This window comes from Excalfactoria chinensis, chromosome 3, assembly GCF_039878825.1.
Source record: "Excalfactoria chinensis isolate bCotChi1 chromosome 3, bCotChi1.hap2, whole genome shotgun sequence".
Taxonomy (NCBI): Eukaryota; Metazoa; Chordata; class Aves; order Galliformes; family Phasianidae; genus Excalfactoria; species Excalfactoria chinensis.
This window is the reverse complement of record NC_092827.1, coordinates 41,088,780-41,113,037: the sequence shown is the minus strand read 5'-3', so window position 1 is coordinate 41,113,037 and position 24,258 is coordinate 41,088,780. Positions and strand designations below refer to the sequence as shown.

General features: G+C 36.7%; 1 protein-coding gene across 1 annotated transcript in view; it reads left to right on the top strand.

Annotated features, from left to right (window-relative positions):
• SEC63 (SEC63 homolog, protein translocation regulator) overlaps window positions 1-24,238 on the top strand; it is a 55,288-nt gene extending 31,050 nt beyond the window's left edge. The window contains exons 10-21 of the mRNA XM_072332505.1: window positions 1,690-1,822; window positions 3,430-3,522; window positions 9,522-9,676; window positions 10,624-10,771; window positions 12,094-12,176; window positions 14,019-14,078; window positions 14,294-14,452; window positions 15,159-15,317; window positions 16,303-16,404; window positions 21,247-21,345; window positions 22,193-22,297; window positions 22,777-24,238. Of these exons, the coding sequence (XP_072188606.1) occupies window positions 1,690-1,822; window positions 3,430-3,522; window positions 9,522-9,676; window positions 10,624-10,771; window positions 12,094-12,176; window positions 14,019-14,078; window positions 14,294-14,452; window positions 15,159-15,317; window positions 16,303-16,404; window positions 21,247-21,345; window positions 22,193-22,297; window positions 22,777-22,920 (1,440 nt within the window). The 3' untranslated portion in view covers window positions 22,921-24,238. The remainder of the gene's footprint in view (window positions 1-1,689; window positions 1,823-3,429; window positions 3,523-9,521; window positions 9,677-10,623; window positions 10,772-12,093; window positions 12,177-14,018; window positions 14,079-14,293; window positions 14,453-15,158; window positions 15,318-16,302; window positions 16,405-21,246; window positions 21,346-22,192; window positions 22,298-22,776) is intronic.
• Window positions 24,239-24,258: the final 20 nt, after the last annotated feature.

Below are 24,258 nucleotides of genomic sequence, written 5' to 3'. Positions count from 1 at the left end.
GTCTTCTCCTGTGCTGTTGCAAACACCGATGTTGTGCAAGCCCTTTTTTGGTCATTTTTCATTTAAAAGACAGTCAAGGCTCCTGTTCCAGAACTTGCTGTTCTAGTGGTTAGCAGTCTTGTTTGTGACCAATTTATAACTGTAGTTTTTGTCATCATTGTTCTTGAGTTTAAGTTATTCTTGCTGTGTGTATCCTAACTGCATATATAGACAGAAACAATAAGCCATTTGTTTTCATTTTGCCTTCATTTTGGTTGTACTAGGACAGCTGCTGTCTTTCAATACACTCTTTCCTAAAGGGTTCTTCATTTCCCTCATCCTGCTATGTGCTGAATGGGGTACTGTTCACTGATGTATTCTTAAAGTTTACATTACTTTTCACTTTGGCTGACCTGAACTTCCCACAGTACTCCATGTTAAGTTTCAGCAGTGCCTTAGTGGCATTCCCTGCATTTCTGTGGGGAAAAACTTTAAGCGTACTGTTCTCTGCAACTGTTTCACATAGGTGGATTAAAGTAATCTTCAAGCCTTAATTCTGGTTACTATGCAGTTATCAACCTTACATTTTATGCTCCTGGATTTTGTTTGATTTCTAAGGCTCCAGTCATCAGTATCATCTGTGTTCTTTATTTCTTAGTGTATGCCAATGCAAGTCTCTGAAGTATCAATGCAGAAAGATACTGCTAATCGTTTTTGATAGTGCATTCTGCTTTTTGGGCCATTGTCATTGTTCCCATTTTTATTTCACCTTTTTTTCATAAACCTAATATTGACACTTTTTGTAAAACATTTCTTATCAAAGTTTTACTCTCTTGGACTGGTGTGTTACACCAGAATGTGTTTATAAGGAACTTCTTGTTAAAAGATCTTCTTTTACAAGTGCAGGGAAAGTCTAGTTAGTGTAGCCTGCCTGTTGATATCTTAACTTCCCTTTGTGGACAGAGATTTTGGAACCTCAATCTCTCCTCAGGTGAATTGTTGACCTAAAAAGTGAAGCTTCTGGGTTGTCTTGATTCTTATAACTATGAACTTCAGTTACTCAGCTTTGCAGCCTCTCTCTCCAGGGTCTTCAACAAACTCAGGTGAGAGACCTGTTTGAACTGTGCATCTTGGTCTGGTCAGGATCAAGTTAGGTCATCCTGAATAAAGAACACCAAGCCTTTTTCAAGTTGGCGCTGTTTGTAATTAAGTACTTGATCTTCAGCCTTCAGAGAATTTAGGCTTATGAACCTTCTTTCTGTGATACTTGAGAGTATTTCTGAGGAATCTGTCTGAATCTTAGATGAGTGGAGTCTCAAGGTGATGCTGTTACTGGTGCATAACGAGTGTAGTATAAACAACTAGCAATATGGCTGAGTCTAGTAACTCTTGGCAATAATATCAGATTCTTAAAATACTGAGCGAGCAATATAAATTTACTCAGTGCTCACTGAAGGCAAGTTTTTTTTTGCATGCAAATCTCTTCCTCCCTTCACAACTGAAACAAGACAATGAAAAATAACTTTTGACTTTTTGGAGCTGTATTATAAATAAAAATGGCCAATGTTCATCTATACAGATCATTTCAGGGAAAAATTACATGAAAGCTTGCATGTGTGAATGTAACATTTTTCTCCTTGTAAAATAGTCTCCTCACATTTGGTTTTCTTTGGCACTGAAATAGTCATTTGTTTAATTACTTTCTTTTAGCTAATCAGAGAAATTGGTGGCATAAATTTAAAGAAGAATGAGCCTCCGCTTACCTGCCCTTACAGCCTGAAAGCCAGAGTTCTACTGTTGACTCATCTTGCCAGGATGAAAGTTCCTGACACCCTCGAAGAAGGTAATGACATCCCTCTCTAATCAGACACTGTTGGAACAACAAATTGCTTGCTACAATGCTCATAAATGTAGTTTTTATCCATTAAAAAGTTTCATGGATTTCTGCTCAATAATCTATACATAGAACACTTCGTTTTTCAATTTGAATCATCCTTTAAAATGTTTACTTAGCATTTTATCATTCTCTTGATAGCCCTGTAATACTAGTATCCTGGTAATAAAGCTTCTTGGCTGCAAAAGTGACTTCATTAAAAATGGTTAGTTTTCTTTGTAATAGATACAAATAGATTTGACATATAAAGTGTCTTTCTCAGAGGAAAGAAATTAGGAACCAGCTCAGTATTGCTCTCTAACGTTTCTATTCATGTCTTTTGTGTGTTTTTTGTTTTTTTTTTTTTTTCCTAACTCCCTCCCACTATATAAAGCATGGGAGATGAAAGTAAAACTTTAAAATATCAATTACATGTGAGCTTCAGTTTTGTATTTTGCAGTTCTTCATGCAGGTCCAGAGAAGGGCCACGAGGCTCGTGAAGGGCTGGGAGAATCAGCCCTACGAGGAGAGGCTAAGGAAGCTGGGGTTGTTTAGTCTGGGGAAAAGGAGGCTGAGGGGAGACCTTATCGTGCTTTTCCAGTACCTGAGAGGTTCTTACAGAGAAAGTGGGGCAGGTCTCTTCTCACTAGTGACAAGTGACAGGACGAGGGGAAATGGCCTTAAGTTGCACCAGGGCAAGTTTAGGTTGGATATTAGGAAGAACTTCTTTACAGAAAGGGTAGTTAGGTACTGGAATGGGCTCCCCAGGGAGGTGGTTGAATCGCCATCCCTGGATGTGTTTAAGAGCCGTTTGGATGTGGTACTCAGGGATATGATTTAGCAGAGGTTTGTTGTTGTAGTATTTTTTGTGGTTGTTTTTTAAGAGATAGGATACTGGTTAGGCTGCAGTTGGACTTGATGATCTTCAAGGTCTTTTCCAACCTGGGTAATTCTATGATTCTATGATTCAGACTGAAACATTTCTAAATGAATTTCTTTCCTTTCAGCTATGACACCAGTGTTTTCTAGGGCTGACCAGTAAACTTGAAATATTCTGTATTTTAATTCAAAATTAAAACAAACAAAGTTTTTTTTGTTGTTGTTCATTTTCTCGTTTGAAAACAAAAAAATCCCTTCCCTTCCTTGCTATTGAGTTATTGGTTGTCCTTAGAACCTCATTGTTCTTTATTTATAACCAGATAGCAATTTACAAATCATGCTGGCTTATCCCCAAATTGGTGTTTCACTTAAAAATCCAGCTTTTAAAAATACGAGATTACCTAAAGGATAAATTGTCTGTGACATCCTGTTGCTTTTTTTTTTTTAATCTAATAAGTACTTTGTGTGGAAGCTGTTTGCCTTGTCTATAAAATTTTTGTTCCTTCTTAGCAGTTGCTCTTTCCTGTTTTGCTAAGGAAAGTTATAGGTACATCAGTGAGAATGAAGTGGTATTTTTTCAGAAATACAAGAATGAATACAGGTGAAGACTGCACAATTGAATGCCCATTTCATGTAAACTATTCACTTTTTTTTCATAATAGAAGTGCAATGTAATTGCAGCAAGTTTTGTTTTGCAGATCAGCAGTTTATCCTAAAAAAGAGTCCTGCGCTACTTCAAGAAATGATTAATGTGATTTGCCAACTAATAATAATGGCCCGAAGCCGTGAAGGTAGGGAAAGAAACTGTATAATTAAAGCCAGTAAATATCATTCTTCATTGCGGAACTTCAAAAAGAGTCTGTGGTTTTTGTGGAAAACTTAATCTGTGATATTTAGAAATGCCTAAATGCACTTTTTTTCCCCACTGTAATGAAAGAGTTCTCCACTTTGAAGGCTGAAATGCTTCTGTTTCTGCCAAGTCGTGCTCTGAAATCTTGGATATCTGAGTTCTGCTTTTAGTTGTTTGTTTTGTTGTTTGTTTTTTTTTTTTTTAGAATTTTTGCAAATGCTTCTCTTTGAATGCTTTAAAAAAACCTTTTCTTGAAGATCAGGTCCATTTTTAGTATCAAAGCACTTAGTATGAGATATATTGTACTCATCCATCTTTAAATTGCATTCCTTTATACTTCTTTCTCTCCTATAATGTGCATCAGTTGTTTTTTGACTCTCCATTTCTCTTACTTAAGTTGAAGTTTTTATCACAACAAATATGAGCAGGGCATTTTTAATGCTGAATCCATGGCTACTATGTTGTCTATCAAACAGTACTAATTAACTGGTCTTTTCTGGACCAAATCTCACTTAACAAATGTTAACAGCCTCCTAACAAGAAGGGTTTGAGGGAAGATCTTCCCCAGCACTGTTGCAAGCACTGCTGAAAATGGAGTTCCATAATCCAATAAAATGAGAGGATGTGAACAGTGAATCGCTGTTTTATTACATTAAAAAAAGAAGTATAAGTGAATTTATATTAACAGTCTCTGAGGCTGCTGGAGACCAAACTTGAAACCTAGAAAGAAATGGTAGCTATATTTTTCATTGTGTAACTTATTGTAGCATTTTATTTACTAATGAGTATTAGATGTTCATAGATAGTGGATATGTTTTTGTGAAGCTTCTCTGGGCAAGCACCATAACAATTCTGCTTTAGTGCCTCCAGTATGGGTTTAACATTGAAAAACCAACTGCATGTAGTTTAACAAGAGCAAGGGGACAAGGCAACCCTGGATATATGTACAGACTAGAGGATGAGAGACTGCAGAGGAGCCCTGTGGAAAGGGATTTGGGGGTACTGGTTGATGGCAAGCTGAATATGAGGCAGCAGTGTGCCCTGGCAACCCAAAGAGCCGATTGTACCCTGGGAGCACCCAGCCCAGCAATGCCACTGGGTGAGAGGAGGGGTTGTCCTGCTCTGTTCTGCTCTGTCTATATTGCTGGATGTGGGTTTGGGCACCATGAAATAAGAAGGACATAAAGCTATTAGAGACCATCTGAAGGAGGGCTACAGAGATGGTGAAGGCTCTGCAGGGCAAGACTCCATGTGTGGGGAACAGCTGAGGTCCCTGGGTTTGCTCAGCCCAGAGCAGAGGAGCTGAGGGGAGCCCTCATGGTGGCTGCAGCTCCTCACAGGGAGCGGAGGGGCAGCGCTGAGCTCTGCTCTGTGTGACAGCAACAGGGCCAGACAGAACGGCATGGAGCTGTGCCAGGGGAGGGTTAGGAAGTGGTTCTTCACCAGAGGGCAGTGGGCACAGCCCCAAGTGCTGGAGTTCAAGGAGCATTTGGAGAATACTGTCAGACATTGGGTTTGAATTTTGGACAGTCCTTTGTGGAGCCAAGGGGTTGGAGTCGATAATCCCTGTGAGTCAACTTGGGATATTCTGTGGTTATGTGAAACCAGTGCTTTCAAACTATTTGTTTAATAGCTTAGTAAATTATTTCATAAACAGCAAAGTAGCTGTTTTGGAAGTGTGTGTTGTTCTGTTTGTTTGTTTAAGTTTTTCTATCTCAGCCAAGCTGAATCTATGTATTTGAATTATAAAAAGCACTTGTATGGAAACATCTTTTTTTTTTTTTTTTTTTTTTTTTTTTTTTTTTTTTTATGCCAAATACAAGCATTTATTTTTACAGAAAAAATAATCCATCAAACTTCTGGAAATGTCTTTTAAGATGACATGTATATTTGTTAACAAGCTATTTTTTTTTCCACTTGTGCAAAATAATACTACCAGAAACTTATTTTTTTTACTGCAGTCAACTGAAAGTCTTTGACAAATGAAGAATGTTTATATCTCTTGTAAAAGCTGAGATAAGATACCACCGTACATGATACACTCTGCAATTTGACCTCCAAGTAGCAGTATTTTTCTTCTTTAGATCTATGTTTACATAAAGGTTCTTCTTTTATTTGGTGAAGTAATGAATATTTATAGATGCAGTGTATCTAATAAACTGCTCTGAAGTTCCAGAAAATTTATCTTTTATCTTACATTTAAAAATAAAAATCAAACGGCATTTTGGAAGACAAACATGTAAAGTAATTTTCATGTGAAATGAAAGTTTGCTTTTTTGGTAATGAAATGAAAATAGGTTGGGGTTTTGTTGTTGGTTTTGTTTGTAATCAGTCAGTCGTTAATAACCTTTACTAATAATGTATTTAAGGCTTATAGTGGTTCCTGCCAACCCCAATGGTTCTGTGAAGATGGATGAGAATATGCAGCTCTCATTCTGTATGGTAGAAATTGCTTCCATAGATCTGGAAAAACAAAGTAGAAGTATATCACTAGTATAGTTGAGCTTAGTACTTTAGTGTTTTTTCTCAAAAATATTTCTACAGCTTTAAAGTGTAAATATTTAGAAATTGAATCTGCCAAACCTTTCATGAGAATATTCTAACTGCGGAATATTAAACTTGATGTCCTTTGGGTAATGTGGTACCGAGTAGTTGTTCAGGCCAATGATGATGAATTTTAGGACTTAAAAGTGAACCACTTAAGAATGTTGGGTTTTGATCCAATCACCATGTTTGCTAATTTGTTGCTTAGTGTATCTAAGTTGTTGGCTCTATTTCTAATGACAGTAGATGCAGAGAGGGTTTTACTCCCTGCTGATTCTCTCATTGGGAACAAACTGGAAATTGAAAAGTCGTTTATTTTTTTAAGATATAAGTAATATCCAAGCTACGTATTGTAATTTTTGAAAGACTTTTTTTTTTTTTTTTTTTAATTTAATCTCTATATATTCATTATCTTCATGTAATTTTAATTATCGTAAAATATAAAATGCAGAAGTTCCTGATTTCAGTTTTAATTTTCAAGTCAGTGACATGGTACTTCAAATTAATTATCATGTGCTGTAATCAGCAATAACTGTCCAGCAGTCCTGGCCTTTAAAAATACAAAGGTGAAGGCGTGAGTTAATATTATCTGAAGAAATATTCTGTGGATAAATCATAATTTGTGAAAGCTTAATTGATAGTTGGATGAAAAGTCTCATTATCTAGCATTAGTTTGTCTTGAAAATATTAAGTGATATTATCAGTAGTAAAATCTATGCATTTGGAAGTATCTGTAAGCATTTATGTATACTTCTTTGTAGTTATCTTTTGAAGAAAAACACCTTCACAATGAAGCCTCGGAATATTGATGCTTGGTTCCTTAGTTAATTTTTAAAATGTCCATATAGCATTTAACTATCGGTCCTGTGTCAGCTGTTCTTAAAGGAGGTACAAGCATCTCTGCTTGTAGGACAACTTACATGTACCTGCAATCATTCCAGTCCAGTCCGTGTTTTATTTACTGCTATGACTTTTTCATCCTTGTGGAAAATGTGGCAGTTGTGAACCAGCTTCTGATAAATTGTACATCCTTGCTGAATTTCTGTACAGTCTGTGAGGCTTTTTTATACATTGTACTGCCTGAAGGGGATGCTCTGTGGCATCCCTTGCTTTATATTATTTTGGTGATAACTGGTAGATCATAGAGGCCTAAGCTATCTTGACGCCTTCCTTGAGATCATCCTTTAGGTAGAAAATTGCCCTGTCAAGTGAGGAATGAGGTGTTTGTTATCAAAAATATGATGTGCTCTGGTAACTGCAGAGAGACTGAGAATCATCTCAGTTGTCTGCAGAAGGTAAATTTCATAATTCAGATTGGGAGCTGAACATGGAAGTTGTGGTTTGACCCACTCTCTCACAAGCAGCTATTATTTGCATTAAAACTAGCAACCGACTTCTTTCCTGTCATATGTTTTGAATGACTCTGTGCTTCGTAAATTTAAGGTCATTTTATTTTGCATGCTTTTGACAAGCAGAGGCTGTCAAAGTGCAGTAATGACATTCTTATTACAGTGAGGGCAGTTGGGTGTTGCTAAAAGCTTGACTGTCTTGCCCACTCTAAAGGGATATACATTCCTGTATTGGTTTCAGGGAACTAAAATAATGTTTTCCAACTTTAAAGTATTTTCTACTGTTATGTGGATGATGAGTTAATGCTTAAAGGAAAACAAATTTCAGCTCTGTGAACTCAAAGTAGGTAAATTCCCTGTGAAAGCCAGCTTGATAGAGAACATTTTGAACTCTTTTGTTTACTGAGTTTGCAGTATGACTTTCCTTAGCAGCAGACCAAAAAAATAAACATAAAAAAAGATTATTAGGGAATGTGGTAGAGAGGTAAGATGAAAGGTACATTTTGTGCTGTTTAGTTGGAATGTCAGTCTATCCAATACTGTGTTTTTTTTTTTTTGGAAGGTATGAGTTCTATCTTTGTTTGATAGACTTTCTAGCCATATGGCTCCCTTCATAATCGTCTGGTGTTATTTTTCTGTCTGCTTTGCATATTAATAAACACCACGAAGATTATACCTTGTGTTTAAAATAAAAAGTCCTGTTGTGTAATTTGGTCTGACAGCTGATTTTAGCTTGGTGTAATTCGTGAGGAAACGGGCCATGTGAGGGGAGAAGGGTGGCAGGAGCAGAGGTGATGATGCAGTGATCTTTCACATGCATTTAACAATCCATAGTAGGTGCATATAAATGTAATTTATAAATGTGTAGCAGGGTAGTGGTATAAATGAAGGAGAAAACATGCTGAAGACACCAAGCTTGTTCTCTTCAATTGGATTTGTTATCTTTTCACATTTCCCGTGTAAAATGTTCTAAAATTAATGTAAAATTGTTTTTTATTAAAAAAAAATAAAAAAAAATTGAGTCCACTGGCATTTAAATAGAACACTTAGCAGTTTTTGCTTTGGTTTTTCTTTTGGGGATGGGGGGGAATGTGCAGGTTATGGCCTATCTGCTAGAAGCAAGTAAAAGTGCATTTATCCACACTTAAAATTGCTCTGATGCTGTGTTGTTTGATCATGCAGCCCTAGCAGGGTGGATATATTCCATCTGGCCGTCCATCTATTTATTGAAAGATGCCTGTGTGCCTGTTGTAATATCTCAAACAAACCTGTAATAGTCAAATCCACCTATGCCAAATATTCATATTTGCATAGACATGTGTACGTGTGAATGTAGGCACACAAATATTTGTATTTATGCTTACATATACTGAATATAGAAGTAACATCCAAGGTAATTAAAGTCTGACATCTTTTGGGAAAAGTTTAGAAAAATGCATACAGTGGTTTATAGGTAAACTGACAGGCATCTTGAGTTATACCTACATAATATGCTCTGCTTAGCTTCAGTTGTATGTATTCTTTTTTTCCTCGGATTAGCTCCTACTTTCATGTTCATCTCTCAAGATGGTCTTAGAACCTTTTTAAATTGTGAAAATAATCTTGGAAAAGATTAATGATAGACCATGTTTAATGATACAAAGTCCTGCTGAATGTGTTAAATATGTACACATATACTATATGAATGTAAAACAAGTTTTTCTTGCTGCATTTTTTTTTCTGGAAATTTCAAGTGGTAGAATTTTTTTCTGTAATTGGTAGCTGAGATACACCGTGCTGTTGTTCCCTGAGACTATAGGATGAACGTGTTTCAGTTTCTTAGCGTTCGGCTATGACAGCATAAAGGCAAGGAAATGCTTGCTGAACTATGTGACAGTAATGAGAGTAAGAATGCTGCCTGATTAATCATGCTGGACATTGAAAAATAAGTCTGTCTTCTGCTTGGTTTATTGAAAACAAGATGGTCTGCAGTCAATAACTCAAGTATACATTGTGAATGTGTTAAGAGGGAGGGGAAAATGATGTATTATTTTCCTTTCTCCCCAAGAAAGGGAGTTCCGTGCTCCATCTTTGGGATCTTTGGAAAATTGCATGAAGCTTTCCCAGATGACTGTCCAAGGACTTCAGCAGTTCAAATCTCCCCTTTTGCAACTGCCTCACATTGAAGAGGACAATCTTAGACGGGTCTCTAATCATAAAAAGGTATAAGACTATGAATGATGTAATGTATTGAAACATTTTCTCCTTCAGCCTATTTGTCTATAAGGAAGCAAGGTCATAAATTAACTAAGGAAAAAGAAAATACTTGCATTCATTTATATCTAGGTGTGCGTGTATCTCTGTGTGTGTTCTCAGGAATTGAGCATGTGTTTATTGTTCTTTTGAACCTCTGTTAGGAGGTAGGAATTAAGACTAAAGATCTAAGTCTGAAAGAGGTATGTTGACCTCAAAAGCAGAAGAAACACAATAGCAATATATTAGGGTTTTTGTTTTTTTTTTTTGTTTTTCTTTACAGGATTCCCATACAATTCATTTTATAAAACATCATAGTTCCCTGGATATAGGCATGATAAGCCTGCCTGGAAGCATGAATTTGTGTTTAACAAAATACATACTTTTCCGAAGTAACCAAGTTTTCAAACAAATTTCTGTTTATTTTGTCTTTGCTTCTCTGCTCTGCAGATCTTAAAAAATAAAAATAAAATTAGAATTTATCTGCAATTCAATGTAAAAAGCTAAGTAACTTGTACTTAGTTGTTCCTACAAATGTAAACCACAAAGTACTGAAATATTCTAGTTAAATAAAGAACTCAATTAGTGAGGCTTCTTGGCTCAGCTTTCTGAAAAAGTTGGCTGAAGTAATAGTTTTGTAATAAATTTATTCCATTTTCTTACGGATGGCATCCTATAGAACTTGCCAATATTTAAAGCAGTTTTGTTTATTAGGTTTGAATAGAAACTCTTTGCTTCATTACTTCTCAAAACAGACTTACTGGTTTTCTAAATAGTGATTTCCTCAATAAGAACATATTAGGTGTGTATGTATTATCAATGTGGGGACATGAATTACTTGGATCTCATCATGTCATTATGAGTTTTCTGTGTTCTCTACCACTATGTGATTTCTTTTTTTCCTTCTCTTAATGCAGTATAAAATCAAAAGCATTCAGGATTTGGTGAGTTTGAAAGGTTCTGATCGTCGCAACTTGCTGCATTTCCTGGAGGATAAGAAATACGATGAAGTTATGGCTGTCCTTGGTAGCTTTCCATATGTCACTATGGATATAAAACCACAGGGTGAGTAGCAGGTCTTTTCTGTATTTGTCACCCTTCTGACATTTTGGTAGTCTATTGGCAGTAATCTTCTGGAGGCTTCTGAGACACAACTCAGTTATTTATGTGCCTTGAAAATGACATAATTTCATGAGTGACAGGCTCTTGTACATGAGATTTATAGTCTGACAAGATAAAAAATACTTTACAACATTTAACAGATTCCCAAGCCACCTATAGTTTCTCCTGCAGGAGCTTATCTGATGTTTCATCTGTTCATTTAATATTTCACGAGTAATGTGGAATTCTGGTTGAAATAGCACTTATATTAGCTATCTTTAAAAATTATCCTTATTCCAGAATTTATGTTCAGTTTATTCCACTACGGAGAGTCAGTTAAGAGATCTTTGAATTAGAGACTTTGATGACATGATCATCTTTGCATGGCTTTTGTATATGGTGGAACTTTTCCATGCTATGCTTAGCTACATTTCATGTGTACTGTTTCAAAGAGTATATAGTGCTCTTAATAGTGCTTAAAATTCCAGTGTGGAATATTTATTTCCTGTATTTTGACAAGCAAACCTTTTCTGTGTATGGTTTGTTACTTAGTGTGTTAAAGAGGAGTGAACAATGCACGTACTTTTCTGTATAGTTCTGTATTAATATTTTATAATATACATGGATGAAAAACTAATAAAGACGCTTTCCTGGAGAGGAAGGTAAATAAAATTTCTACACTAGGTTATAATTATATTCTTCCCTGAGACATTCTCAAGTTCACAGACTGCAGAGATAAGCTCCTCAGAGGCCTTCCTGTGGGTTTTGTGTTTGATATTTTAGTTAAAATAATCACTGCTGTTCTTTCACTTTCCTTTGCCTTCTACTTAAAAAAGAATTAAATGCATGATTGTTAATGTGGCATTGAAATTGAGTTGTTAATCATATGCAAGTTAGGAAAATCAAAGTTACAATTCCCGGAACTAATATAACAAGGTCTTTTGGTCGCATGTGGTATTTCATGTTCCTGAAATGTTACGCTTTAATATATATAACGCACAATATAATTGAATTATGGTTCCCACAACAGTCTTAACTTTGATTTATTTTCCAACTTCTCTGCAATTAAAATTTCAAACTCAATGTTGCTGTTTTATAGTTTGGTGAATTACTAGCCCTCATCCTGATAGTGCATTCAATGTTGTAAGATGCTCATTAAAAATATTTTGTGATTGTATGCTTACATTTAGATATAACAAAGTCAATTTGTTGTTTTTTTGTTTTTTTCAGATAGAAAATAATATTTAATAAGTTTAATCGTTTTCTTGCTTTTGTTTTCATGCTAGTTTTGGATGATGAAGACAGCAACAATATAACAGTAGGTTCTCTTGTCACTGTTCTGGTCACACTAACGAGGCAGACCATGGCAGTAAGTATTAAGATTACTTGTTTGATAAGGCTAACTGCAACTACGTGCTAATACACAAGCTTTTTTTATTATTATTATTCTTTATTGGGGAACTAATATGTTGTTTTGCAAATGTCAATGTGAAATTACAATTTGAATCTGAGGACTTGTGCTCTTAACCCTCTCTTATATTTCTGCTTCTGAATGAGACAGCTGTCCTGGGATTAATGTCCAGCCAGACCCACTGCAGCTGACTAGGAAACAGTAAAAAAAAATGGCAGATGATACTGCCCTGAGATTTTTAAAACAACAGGAAAAAAACATCAAGAAACTCAGTTCCTGAGCTAATATAGAAGTGCTTGCTCTGATACTTAGGAAAATGTTTGAAATTGATTAGAAATTAGGACACTTAGGAAACTCACTCCAGCCAAGGGTGGCATATATACAACAATATAAAGGAGGTACGCTTCTGCCATATGAAGAAAGTAGGAAACAGAAATGTGATTTGACCAAAATGATAATTCATTCTAATAATTAAACTTGTGCTTACTTATCTTAAAACATAGTAATGACATTCTTCGAACAAAGAACTTAGAAATGACCGATTTTTACTCAACAGCCTATAGTATAAATTTTTACAATTATCTGAATATTACAGATGTTTTAGTAAGTGGAAAGTTTGTGTTAAGCCGCTAAGATAGGGCATACAAGCATGAGCATAACTGCTGGGGACTAGACTGCACACTGAAGCTTAACAGAAAGTAGTCTATATATGCTACAACATTGTGTTCGTTTTGTGGAATTTCAGAATGTAGAATTTAGATATAACTGAAGATACTGTAAATAGAAAGTTGATGCACCATGTCACTCTACTGAAGAAAGCTGGACATTATGAGTAGATAATTTTGGCCTCGTGGCCAAAAAGGCCAATGGCATTCTGGGGTTCATTAAAAAGAGTGTGGCCAGCAGGTTGAGGGAGGTGATCCCTCCCCCTCTGCTCTTCCCTGGTAAGGCCACATCTGGAGTACTGTGTCTAGTTCTGGGCTCCCCAGCACAAAAAGGACAAAAAGGAAAGAGTCCAGCAGAGGGTCACAAAGATGGTGAAGGGCCTTCCCCTGTGAAGAGAGGCTAAGTGAACTGAGTCTGTTTAAAAGCCTTGAGAAAAGAAGGCTTAGAGGGGACCTGATCCAGGTCTATAAATATCTGAGGTGTGGGGGGTAAAGTGGCAAGGTCAGGCTCTTTTCAGCAGTGTGTGGACAAGGGGAAACAGCCAGAAACTGAAGCGTAGGAAGTTCCACACAAATGTGCACAAGAACTTGAGTGGTATCTCATATTCACCATCATTCTATGAGACACATCCTTAAATTTTTGGTTGTTGTTTTTAATGTTTTTATGTTTTGAAGTAAGATGTACATGAAAATGTTCACTTTATATAGTGATATGCCAGTCTGCAGCATAGTAATACTAATTGTTGTCTTAATGTTTCATATTTCTAGTTTAATTGTTGTCCTGTGTCCCTGAGTAGCAGTGCAGCTGTTAGTTTTTAATGCTCTGGCAATTGGAGCAGAATTTGCATTTTATTACTGCTTGATTTTGTGATGCAGAATTTCTGTTTTATAAGACAATCAAGTTCTCTGGAACAAGATGACACTTTTTTTTTTTTTTAATGCTAGTGATGGAAAAATCCCAGACCAAATGTTTGAAATAGTGTTTAATTTTGATGTGTTAATCCCCTGCAGTGTTGTCCCCTTCAGACCTGATTTCACTGTATTTAGCTTAAGTTCAACTATAAATTCAGCCCTTTCATTATTTGCTCTTTTGGTACAGAGTGGCACTAACACTTTTCACATCTCTCTCTGTCAGGAAGTGTTTGAAAAGGAGCAGTCTATATGCTCGGCGGAAGAGCAACCAGCAGAAGATGGAGTAAGTTAAGAACAAATGTTCCTCTTGCCTAACTGAGAGGAATTCTCTTGAGTTGCTCATCTTGCATTCTCAAGCCTCTTTTTCAGCGACGCCTACTAGGTGTCTCTTGAACTCTGCTTTCTAACTTTGGTTCTCAGCTAAAATGCTTGAAGTATAGTGAATGCCTGAAATGTTAATGAACAGAAAAAAATACTTTAAATACTGCTTTCTTGCAGCAAGGAGATAGCAACAAAATTAAGAGCAAAGGATGGCAACAAAAGAATAAAGGAACCAAGAAAGCTGCAAAATCAAAGAAAAAGAAGCCATTGAAAAAGAAACCTGTGCCACCTTCATTGCAGCCACCAAAACAGCAGAAGCAAAAGCAAGCTAATGGGGTAGCTCATAAATTCATTGATATTTTAATTTTATGTTCAGTTTATCATTCCTAAACTGACAGTTTCTTTGTCTCTTAATTCTATTCTTCTGTAAAGTATGTTTTCTGAAATACTTTCTTTCCTGAAGTTTGAAAATGAGTGGTAAAATTTTAGGTAATGGCCCTAGTAGTATTTCTTGTGGCCCACTGGAAGTTGTGCCTATCTAGTTTATAAGGTTGTCTTCTTCTTTGCTTTTTATTAGTTTTGTTATGCTGTCATGTGGGAGAAGAACAGTTCTATATTTTTTGCTTTTCATTTTAGGGCAAAAAAGGAGGTTGGGGTTTTCCTCTGGTAAATTAAATAGATTTAGCACCTTTACGTTTGCTCTGCATGGTGTTTTCTTCACCTCTCAGGCTGTGCTGTATGTATTTTTCTTGCATTCACTCTGGTTTTTATATAATTTCTTTGAAGAGCCACCTCTGAATCAAACTCAGTTTTCTTCTATTTATGTTGTGGATATCATACAGAGAAGAAACTTTGCTTCCCTGTTCCCCCTAAGACTTGTGGACAAAAAATTATCTTCACTGTACACCTTCTCTGTAACATAGGAGGAGTGTTCAAGTAGGAAGTGACGGCCATGGCCTTGGAAAAAGTGCTGTTAATGCCACATAGTACGATAATACAGACAAACTAAGAGTTGGTTTTTTGTTGTTATTTTCCCCACTAGGAAGTAGTTGCAAAAGAAGAAGAAGAAGAGATCTCTGATAAAGGAAGTGAATCTGAAGAAGAAGAAACAAACAGGGACTCTCAGAGTGAGAAAGATGATGGAAGTGACAGGGAATCTGACAGAGAACAAGATGAGAAACAAAACAAAGACGATGAAGCTGTAAGTCTTTTTTTCCCCCTTTTTTCTTTTTCCTTTCTTTCAAGGGGTAAATGTTGCCACTGGGGCTGAGAGAAAATGCTTTTTAATCCTCTAGCATCCCCTCAGGCTAGGCAACGCTAGAATGAAGGAATAATGTTGGTACTCTAGAGGTTTTCAGTCCTCATTCTGGCAGAAAAGCTTTGTCTGTTTTAGAGAGAGCAGAAAAAGGTCTTTGAAGCATGGACAGAAAGCTCAAAAATGACATGAGAAAAATAACGTCAGGGAGAGATTACAGTGTTTCTTTCACCTTAATTTGACTATTAACTGCTACAGATTGTGAAATAAAACCTCTCCTTTGAACTTAATTTTTATATGCAGTTATTGTTGCATACTGTTTCAAGTATCCAGTAGTTGGAGGAAATTGTACATGCTTGATATGAAAACTTTACTGTTAATTATTGGCTTAGTCATTTGAAACTGTGGCTGAAGAGCTTACGATTGAGAATGAGGCACTGTGTGTGTAGATGACTTCTGCACTGCAGGTCTTGCAGTAGAAGACTCGATAGGCAGCTGGAGGCCTCATAGAGGATAAAAACAAGCTCCTGATTTGAAAAAATAAAATCATCAGGACACTTACAGCTTAGATAGTCAAGTGCTTACAGGTAGAGCTGCAGAGGAGAATTCTAAAGACTATGCCCAGTCCCTGCAGAGCTGTGATTTGTTTTTGTGTGTTTTTGTTTTTTTTTTAAATACTTATGAGTGATCACTTAAGTTTTACCATTTCTCCATTGCTTGTTGTTGTTTGGTTTTTTTTTTTATAATTGTACTTTATAACTCAATCTTTCTGCTTCTCCCTTTCATAATATATATAATGTAGCACAGTGTAAGAACTTGTCAATGACAGCTTTTTCATGGGCAAACATGTTTATATTTTTATATATTGTTATATATATTGTTGCCACGAGATGGCTAGTGCATAGTAACGCTGTAAATTTCTCTTTGGCAGGAGTGGCAAGAATTACAGCAAAGTATACAGAGAAAAGAACGAGCCCTTCTTGAAACCAAGTCAAAGATAACACATCCTGTTTACAGTCTCTTTTTTCCTGAGGTCAGTAATAGAAAACTTTTACGGTTGTGAGTCATGAGATTTTATATAATTAATTGTTCTCTATATATTTGTACAGAAAATTCGAGGCTTTTTAAAGAGTCTTTTTTAATACTTGAAAAAGTTGCTAACCTTCAATTTAAAAAGTCTTTATTTCTAAAATCCTCCTAACTTCCCTCAGATACTTTCATAAAATCTACTGATGCATTATTCTTTTTACCCAGAGACTTGCAAAGTTGTGTATAATTAAAAGTTCTTTCTGACAGCAACAAAGCTAAGGTTTTTTTCTGCTGATTTATTTCATAAGGATAAAATCAGAATTAATTTTTTCTCCTACAGGGTTCTAATTTATAGTGCTTTTCTTCCTTTTGTGCTATGGAGCATGAAAGCCCAGCAGCAGCTCTAATACAGAATTAAGGTATAACAATACTTGCTCTTTAGCAAACTGGGAGGATCTGTGAGAGAGGGGAGTTCCTGACCTGTCCTGTGAACAGTAGTGACAGCAGAAGTCAATTAGATCACTGGAAGTTCTGGCTTGCTGCTTGGCTTCTAGTCTTACTACAACAGCATGGTAGCAACACAAGGGTGAAGTTGGAGAGGAAGTTGTGGAAATGATCAGACTGGAAGCAGAATGGAGTGTTTGGGCTTGCTTTTTCTCTGGGCCAGTAGTTCAAGTGGTTCCCTTTGCTTCCCTATTGATTGACTTAGGGAGCTAACCTAGGATCTCTTCTCCTGCATTATGCTGGCTCTGGTAACTGGAGGGTATGAAAAGCTTGTGCTTCCTTTTCTGGTTTAAAGGAGTTGATTGGGATGAGGAAGAACAGGAAAACATGGGTGAAGAGAAGAGTGCTGTATATTTACTCCTGCTCTTCTCTCCCTGACTCTTTTAGCACACGCTTGTTGCATGTGCAGCACAGACCTTTCTGTTCCTGTGCTTGTGATCCTATTATTCCTGTTGCTTTTCACCAGATCTGCCAATGTTAGGAAGCAAAGTGTGGGAAAAATGAGTCTCCTGGACCTCAGCAGAGGTGTAATTGCAAGATCGGGGATTTGACCAATTAGCCTTTATTTTCTTACGTGATTGCTTCTTAATTGTTTCTAAGGAGCCAGCCAATATATACAACTATACCAAAGAAACTGTCATCTTAAAGACCTTAGGTGAGAGTTGTGCTGCCTCATGATGTCCAATTTTGTAACAGCTAATCTTAATGCTCATTGAGTAAGTGCTAAGCCCAGGGCCAGAGAGGTGCTGACAATTAGTATTTCTCTCTTTTACTGCATCAAGGCTTCCAGGCTTCAATCAGAGACTTTGCTTTTACTTGCTCTTAAGTAATAAGCTGCATAAAGCTCAGCTGTGTTACACACAGCTGCTGATGGATTTTGTGATAAAAACAAAACGCAGTACTATGGCTAAAAAAAAATAATAAAAAAATCTAGGACTGAACTGAATGTTTGAACTTGAAAGATACATGTGTTATCCCATGGTATCACAGTTATAAGTTTTCCAGTCTTCACTGATTTCCTGAAAGTTAAATGCAGCTGTACTTAGTACTGTACTTGGAGCATATTCAAACTTGTAAAATCTGAAGAACAAAACACTTTGGGTAATTTTTTTTCCCCCCTCTGTGATTTATACTGTTACTTATATTGTGGTCACTGCCAGTTCAGAGGTGTTAAGGATGAAGTGTTGTATCAATCCCTGTATTTCCAAGTCTGTGGGTGTCTGAGTGTAGCTGAGCCTCATATAATGGTCCTCAGGTGGCAGTCCTAACACCATCATATAAGTTTTTAGGCAGTTGATTACTTTGCCAGTGATGAATCTTTAATCTATGCAGGTTCCTAAATAATTATCTTCTGCTTCCACATCCGTAAATCCAGAAAGTGCACAGATTGTAGTTTTGACATTTTTAGGTAGAAACTGGTCCTAGTATTCCAATTTCATGAACATATTGGTTCACTGGCATGCCAAACCTTGCACCCATCTGTTAAAGGGCATTTTGCCCATTTGCCTGTTAGCTTGCCAGATTTTCACAGGCATAAACTTGAAATTCTACCCAATGAGAGAGCAGAAAATGGCACTCTTGCACAGTTGTCCTTTCTGTAAAAAATTACTTTGTGTTCAGGAGCTCTACTTCCAAAGAGTTTACTCTGTAGAATCCTTTGCATGTTACATTAATTAATGTCTTTTTGATCTATAACCTGGTGTCAACAGGGTTAGTTAAGTTTCTTCCTAGTAGCTGGTATGTTGCTGTGTTTTGGGTTTAGGATGCTAATAATGCTGATAACACCACCAGTGTTTTAGCTGTTACTGAGCAGTGATGACACAGAGTCAAGGACGTTTCAGCCTCTTGTGTTGCCCTGCCAAAAAGTAGCTGGGAGGGGTCAGAAGCAGGACAGCAGACTCAGAGGTAGATAATCCCATACCATGTGACATGATGGTGAACAATAAAAGTGGGGGGATTTGGCTTGTGGGGGGGGAATAGATGGTACATGTAGGCATCAGTGTGTGGCGAGCAGTTGCATTGTGCATCACTTATTTATATATTCTTTTATCGTTATTACTTTCCTATCCAATTAAACTGTGTATCTCAAGCTATAAGTTTTACCTTTTCTCCAGTTCTCCCCAGCTACCCCACTGTGGGTAAGTGAGTGAGCAGCTGTGTGATGCTGAGTTGCTGCTGGGTTAAACCACAGCAGTCCTTGTTCATCAGTACCACTTAGCACTGGTTCTGTTCTTAGAACCTTCTTGGCTAGGAAGTAAACATCTCTACTTCTTCACTACGACTGTTAAGGAAATGGACAATGTATTTATTGCTGAAACTTACAGTTAAATTAATTTATGACTTGTAATCATATGGGATAGTTATAAGTAAAATGGATGAGAATAGTTGAAACAAGAGCTGCTTGTAACTAATTCGGGTCCCCAGTAGTGGCCAAATAGTTTTGTATCCTGTTCTGGACCTGCTGTTGTAAACGCACTAAGTAATGCAGTTGCTTTGCTGAGATGGGATTGCTTTTACTTTTATACATTATAGAATGGACATTAACATATTGAGTTAATTTGATACTCCTTTGCTCTGGGACGGAGCAGCGCCAATCAGGGGCTTTTGGTTGATGGTGTATGTTCTGCTGTTATAAATCTATAGTTTGCTAGTTGAATATTTCAGTGAGATGATGGTAATCCTTTCTTGCATAGAAATTAGCCATTAGCCACTTTTAAAGAGAAAAATTAAATTATTTAAGGTTTTTTGAAATTATTTTCTGCCATTATTATATAGATTTCAGACCAGGTCCTAAAGTGTTCGAAAAGGGAAAAAATACCACAGAATTTTGGACTACATAGAAGGGGAATAAAGAAGATAATCTAATTCTACATGTTAGCAGCATTTGGTTTCCACCTGTGGAATTTGGACAAGGCTCAGCAGTGTTGTTGAAGCCCTCTGCACTCTTTCAGTCAGCCCTTCCAATATTGTTAGATTTAAATAAAGAACAAAAGAGCAGCATTCTTGCAACACTGAAACATCCTACACTGTGGTTGGTGGTGTAAATACACAAAAACTCTGGTTTGGAGCTCAACTTACACAGCTATCGTCAGACATCCTCTTTAGGGCTTCACTCTGTTACAAACCTGACCAGTTACCAGACTGTCAAGAGTGTGCTGAAATTGTCTCATAACACAGCAGCGTAACATTTGGATCATCTAAAGGGCATAGGGTGTTTTGTCCCCATTTTCTCCTTAAGGGTAAGTTTATGCTGCTGTGACTATTGCCTAGATACTTCTCTCCTGCTCCTTTTCCTCACTGTTCTATTTTCATCTGTCCATCTCTTAATTATTTACTGTTCTCTATTTATTTATTTATTTATTTGAAGAGAGGATTTAATGGATAATTGAAACTTGCATTGTGGTACTAAACTAACCTTCCAATAGAAAGCCTTTATTAAATCAACATCGATTTTTTGTTGCCGTTGCTCTAAAACAATGATATTTAGAGGGGTAGCCAAAAAAGGAGTTGTGCTTAAAGGAGTGATGGTAAGGAGCTGTACAGTCATTTCCCATTTGAGAGTGGTTGCTGCTGAACTGCACCACAGTCTTAAAAATCAGACTCCAGTTGAGGGATAAACTATTATTTCTGCATGGCAACTTGCTGTCTTTTATGAGGGGTGGCACACATTTCATTTTAATTTGTTTAGGGGTTCTGCTTTAGTACCTTGAAACCTGTAGTTCTTTGAAAAGCCGGGTATGACAAACAACAGTCCGATGTCTTTTACAAATACCAATATTGCCTACAGTTCCTTGAAGTCAAACATTGCCCTGTCCAAATTCCAACTTTCAGCAGATTCCCATCTTTTGGAGGGGTAGAAACAAACCGAGGCAGTACATGCTTTCCTGAAAAAGGTTTTTTACTGGGAAGAGTACATTTAACTGTCTTGTTGCGTGCTTTGCTGTGCGTGCTTTTCATCCACGCTGGGTTTCTGTCAGGAGACCCGAGGTAGCATTACATGGAATGGATGGTGTTGCTGCGGTATGAAATTTGCTCAGTAATCTTCTGTGGGCACAACTCTTCAGAATGGTTCTGTGACTGGCACGGTATCTTAGGCTGGCTATATGGAATGAAGCTTTCAGTCAAACAGCTACTTGTGATAACCTGGTATAACCTGGTATGCAACATATACTGTTAATTTTTTTAATACAAAAGTTTTTAACCCCTCCTTTCAGCCCCACCCAATGCACATAAAGCTTTGTATTGTGAAACCCAGTGAATCATAACTACCAGTTGTAAAGTGTAGAAGCATCGTTTTGTGACTTGCCTTTTTTACTATTCTATTTTCTTTCCTTTATGAAAGGAAAAACAAGAGTGGTGGTGGCTGTACATTGCTGATCGGAAGGAGCAGATGCTAATATGTATGCCATATCATGTTTGTACACTAAAAGATAAAGAAGAGGTAAGTACTGGAAGAATTTACTTTTTGAATACTACAAAACCACACTGGAGTGTCTCATGGTGTGCAAATACACTTAATTGATTTAAATTTTAATTGTCAGACTTCATACCAGGAAACAAATGTCACTGTTCTGATAGAAGCAGACAGGAGCCTTTTAAGTGTGAAAATCGCTAATGGAAAAAATGAAAAAATAATTTAAGAGGCCTTTTAACTTTGTTTCCGGATCGTAATTTCTTTTTGTGATATCAAAAGCTGATGAAAACAAATATTCATACAAAACGATCATCTTTAGAGAAAGTTATTTGAATGTGTGAGAAATACCAAGTACCTTTTTTGTGTAAAACAGAAGCTGTGACAAATGAATTAGCCGCAGCTCGCATGAGCCTTTCTGAGACCATAACTTTGTTCTGTGCTCTGGTTTTATTCTGCAAACTGGAGATTTGGTGTATTTTGTACTTTCAAAACAGATTTTGTGTTCCAATTCAAATAACAGGAGAGTTAAAGCTGATGCTTCCAGCAGACAGATTCTTAAACTTCTTTGGATTTTGAAGATTTATGAAACATCCGACAGGGTGATGTCATGTACTGAACAGTGTAGAGCTACTTTGGTCTAAATCAGGGGGGAAAAATGACTCATTATCTGTCTTTAATGGGAGTTACTGTTCTTGGGTATTGTGTCTCTTTTCTGCAGGCATTTTATTGTGTAGAGATTCTCAGATATGTGTCGCTCATAAGAAACTTTTAAAAGGTAGTAGTAGTACGTATTGTTCATTACAGTACTCGGTTATTTGTTTTAATGTGCCACTTCAAAGCAGTAAGAACTCATGGAGTGATTTCTGTTTTGCAGGTAGAGCTGAAATTCCCAGCACCGGGCAAGCCTGGAAACTATCAGTACACAGTTTATTTAAGATCAGATTCGTATATGGGGTTGGACCAGATTAAACCATTGAAGGTGATGTTTAATTGTGTTATGTGTTGGCTGTTAAAAAGAAACAACCAAAACCAAACAGAAAGCCCCATTATCTTTAGGAATTCAATATGTTCTAATTTTAATATGGCTTATTTAATCTGCCTGATCCCAGTAGTGGAAACATTATGTTGGGTTAAATAGAACTAAAGTTTGTAATGCTTCCCAGTGTGTGCATTTTAACACTTTTTTTTTTTTTTTTTCACATTGCAGAATTTCTGCAATATAATTTGCTCTGGCCTTGTGTCTTGAGCTCTGCAGTTTCTCTCTGCTTACATACATCCTGTTAATGAGAACATTTAACATGCCTTTTTACCAGAAACAGAGATTTTTTTAACTGTCAGTTTTATGCAGCGTGTCCTTCTTACTTCTGCTTTTATTCTGGTTTGTATTTTCCATAACTCTTTTTCCTCCCCCCTTCTCCCCCCTGCCCCTTTTCTTTCTTTCTCTTAATTCAATTACAGCTGGAAGTTCATGAAGCAAAACCAGTGCCAGAAAATCATCCTCAATGGGATACAGCAATAGAAGGTGATGAGGACCAGGAAGACAGCGAGGGCTTTGAAGACAGCTTTGAGGAAGAAGAGGAAGAGGAGGAAGATGATGATTAAAACAGTACCATTAATTAACTACGATATCTGCACACACTGCAAACTCTTGGTCTGACTGTGGAACTGTACAGTAAACAAGAAACACGGTGCAGAAGCTTTGAGAAGGCTGAGTTTAATTTTTCTTTACCAATTAAGAGTGCATTATGTAACTTCTCAGTGGAGGTGAAACAAATCTGTTGCCATTGATACAACCTTGGAATATGCTTACGGCTTGTTATAGCCTTCGAGTGCAGGATGGTGCATTTGTTTCAATTGAAAATAAAAGCTTTTTTATTATAAATATCTGGAAGTGTGGGCTATGTATCGTCTGATGAGTTTAGGGTCCAATTTAAATAAGAGGTACTACTAGCTAGGAGGAAACTGAAAATCCAATTTTCTGCATTAGAAATTTATTTTAGAAGACATTTTGGTATAGTTGACATTTCACATCTCTGTTGACTGAAACGACGTCTGCTCAACTTTCAAAGTTGGTTTTGTGGTATTCTTTCAATACTTTGCTGTGATGCTGCTCACATCATTCATTGCTTTAAAAATCTGTTTTACTTAACTTGATTAGTCTAAATTAACATCATACCTATTGCCGCATTCCACATATACCAGAGGGCTGCTTTTTTAGGACTCTTGTCTTTTTATGCCCAAGATAATCATGGAAATCAAACTTTTTTGACTCTGGCTTAAAACATTTTTAAGCCTTTATTTCACCAGGTCAGCAGAAGCTCTGAATCTTTTGATCAACGAAATGCCTGAAGGCATCTTTGCGAACATGTGCTGCGTAAGTTGGTGGCTTCTATTTAATGCCTTTGTGAAAGGTAAATGCTGGAAAGCCAAAAGTACAACATGCAGAAAGAGTGCACGTTGTGTATCTGTTTTGAGTTCTCATCCAACAGACTGGAAAAATGGATGCCCGTTTTCAATTGTAATAATGTGCATCTAATAAAGTTTGGAGGTATTTTTTTTTTTCAGTCTCATTCAGGTCTGTAAATAAGACAGTGATTCTTCCCAACCTATTTAGAAAGAAGATTAGATACTGGGTTCAGAGGAGAGAGAATCGGGGCCAATGGTTTATTGAATGACTTGTCAAAAGCAACAGACAGATTCTTCCTCTTCTCAACTATGACGGTGTGATGGTGTGAGACATGGGATAAGTTGTCACGCAGAGAAAACTCCATCCTATGAAAATCACCCAAGGCCAGGTCAGCTGTGCACTAATTTGTGACCTTGTTTATTAAAAAGGGATGTCACTTTAAATGCAAATTTACATTGATATATTCTTTGTAATTGCAATAGTTGCAAATAAAATTTGAAAATGTTCTAAATGAGGTTATGGTATCTTTCCAA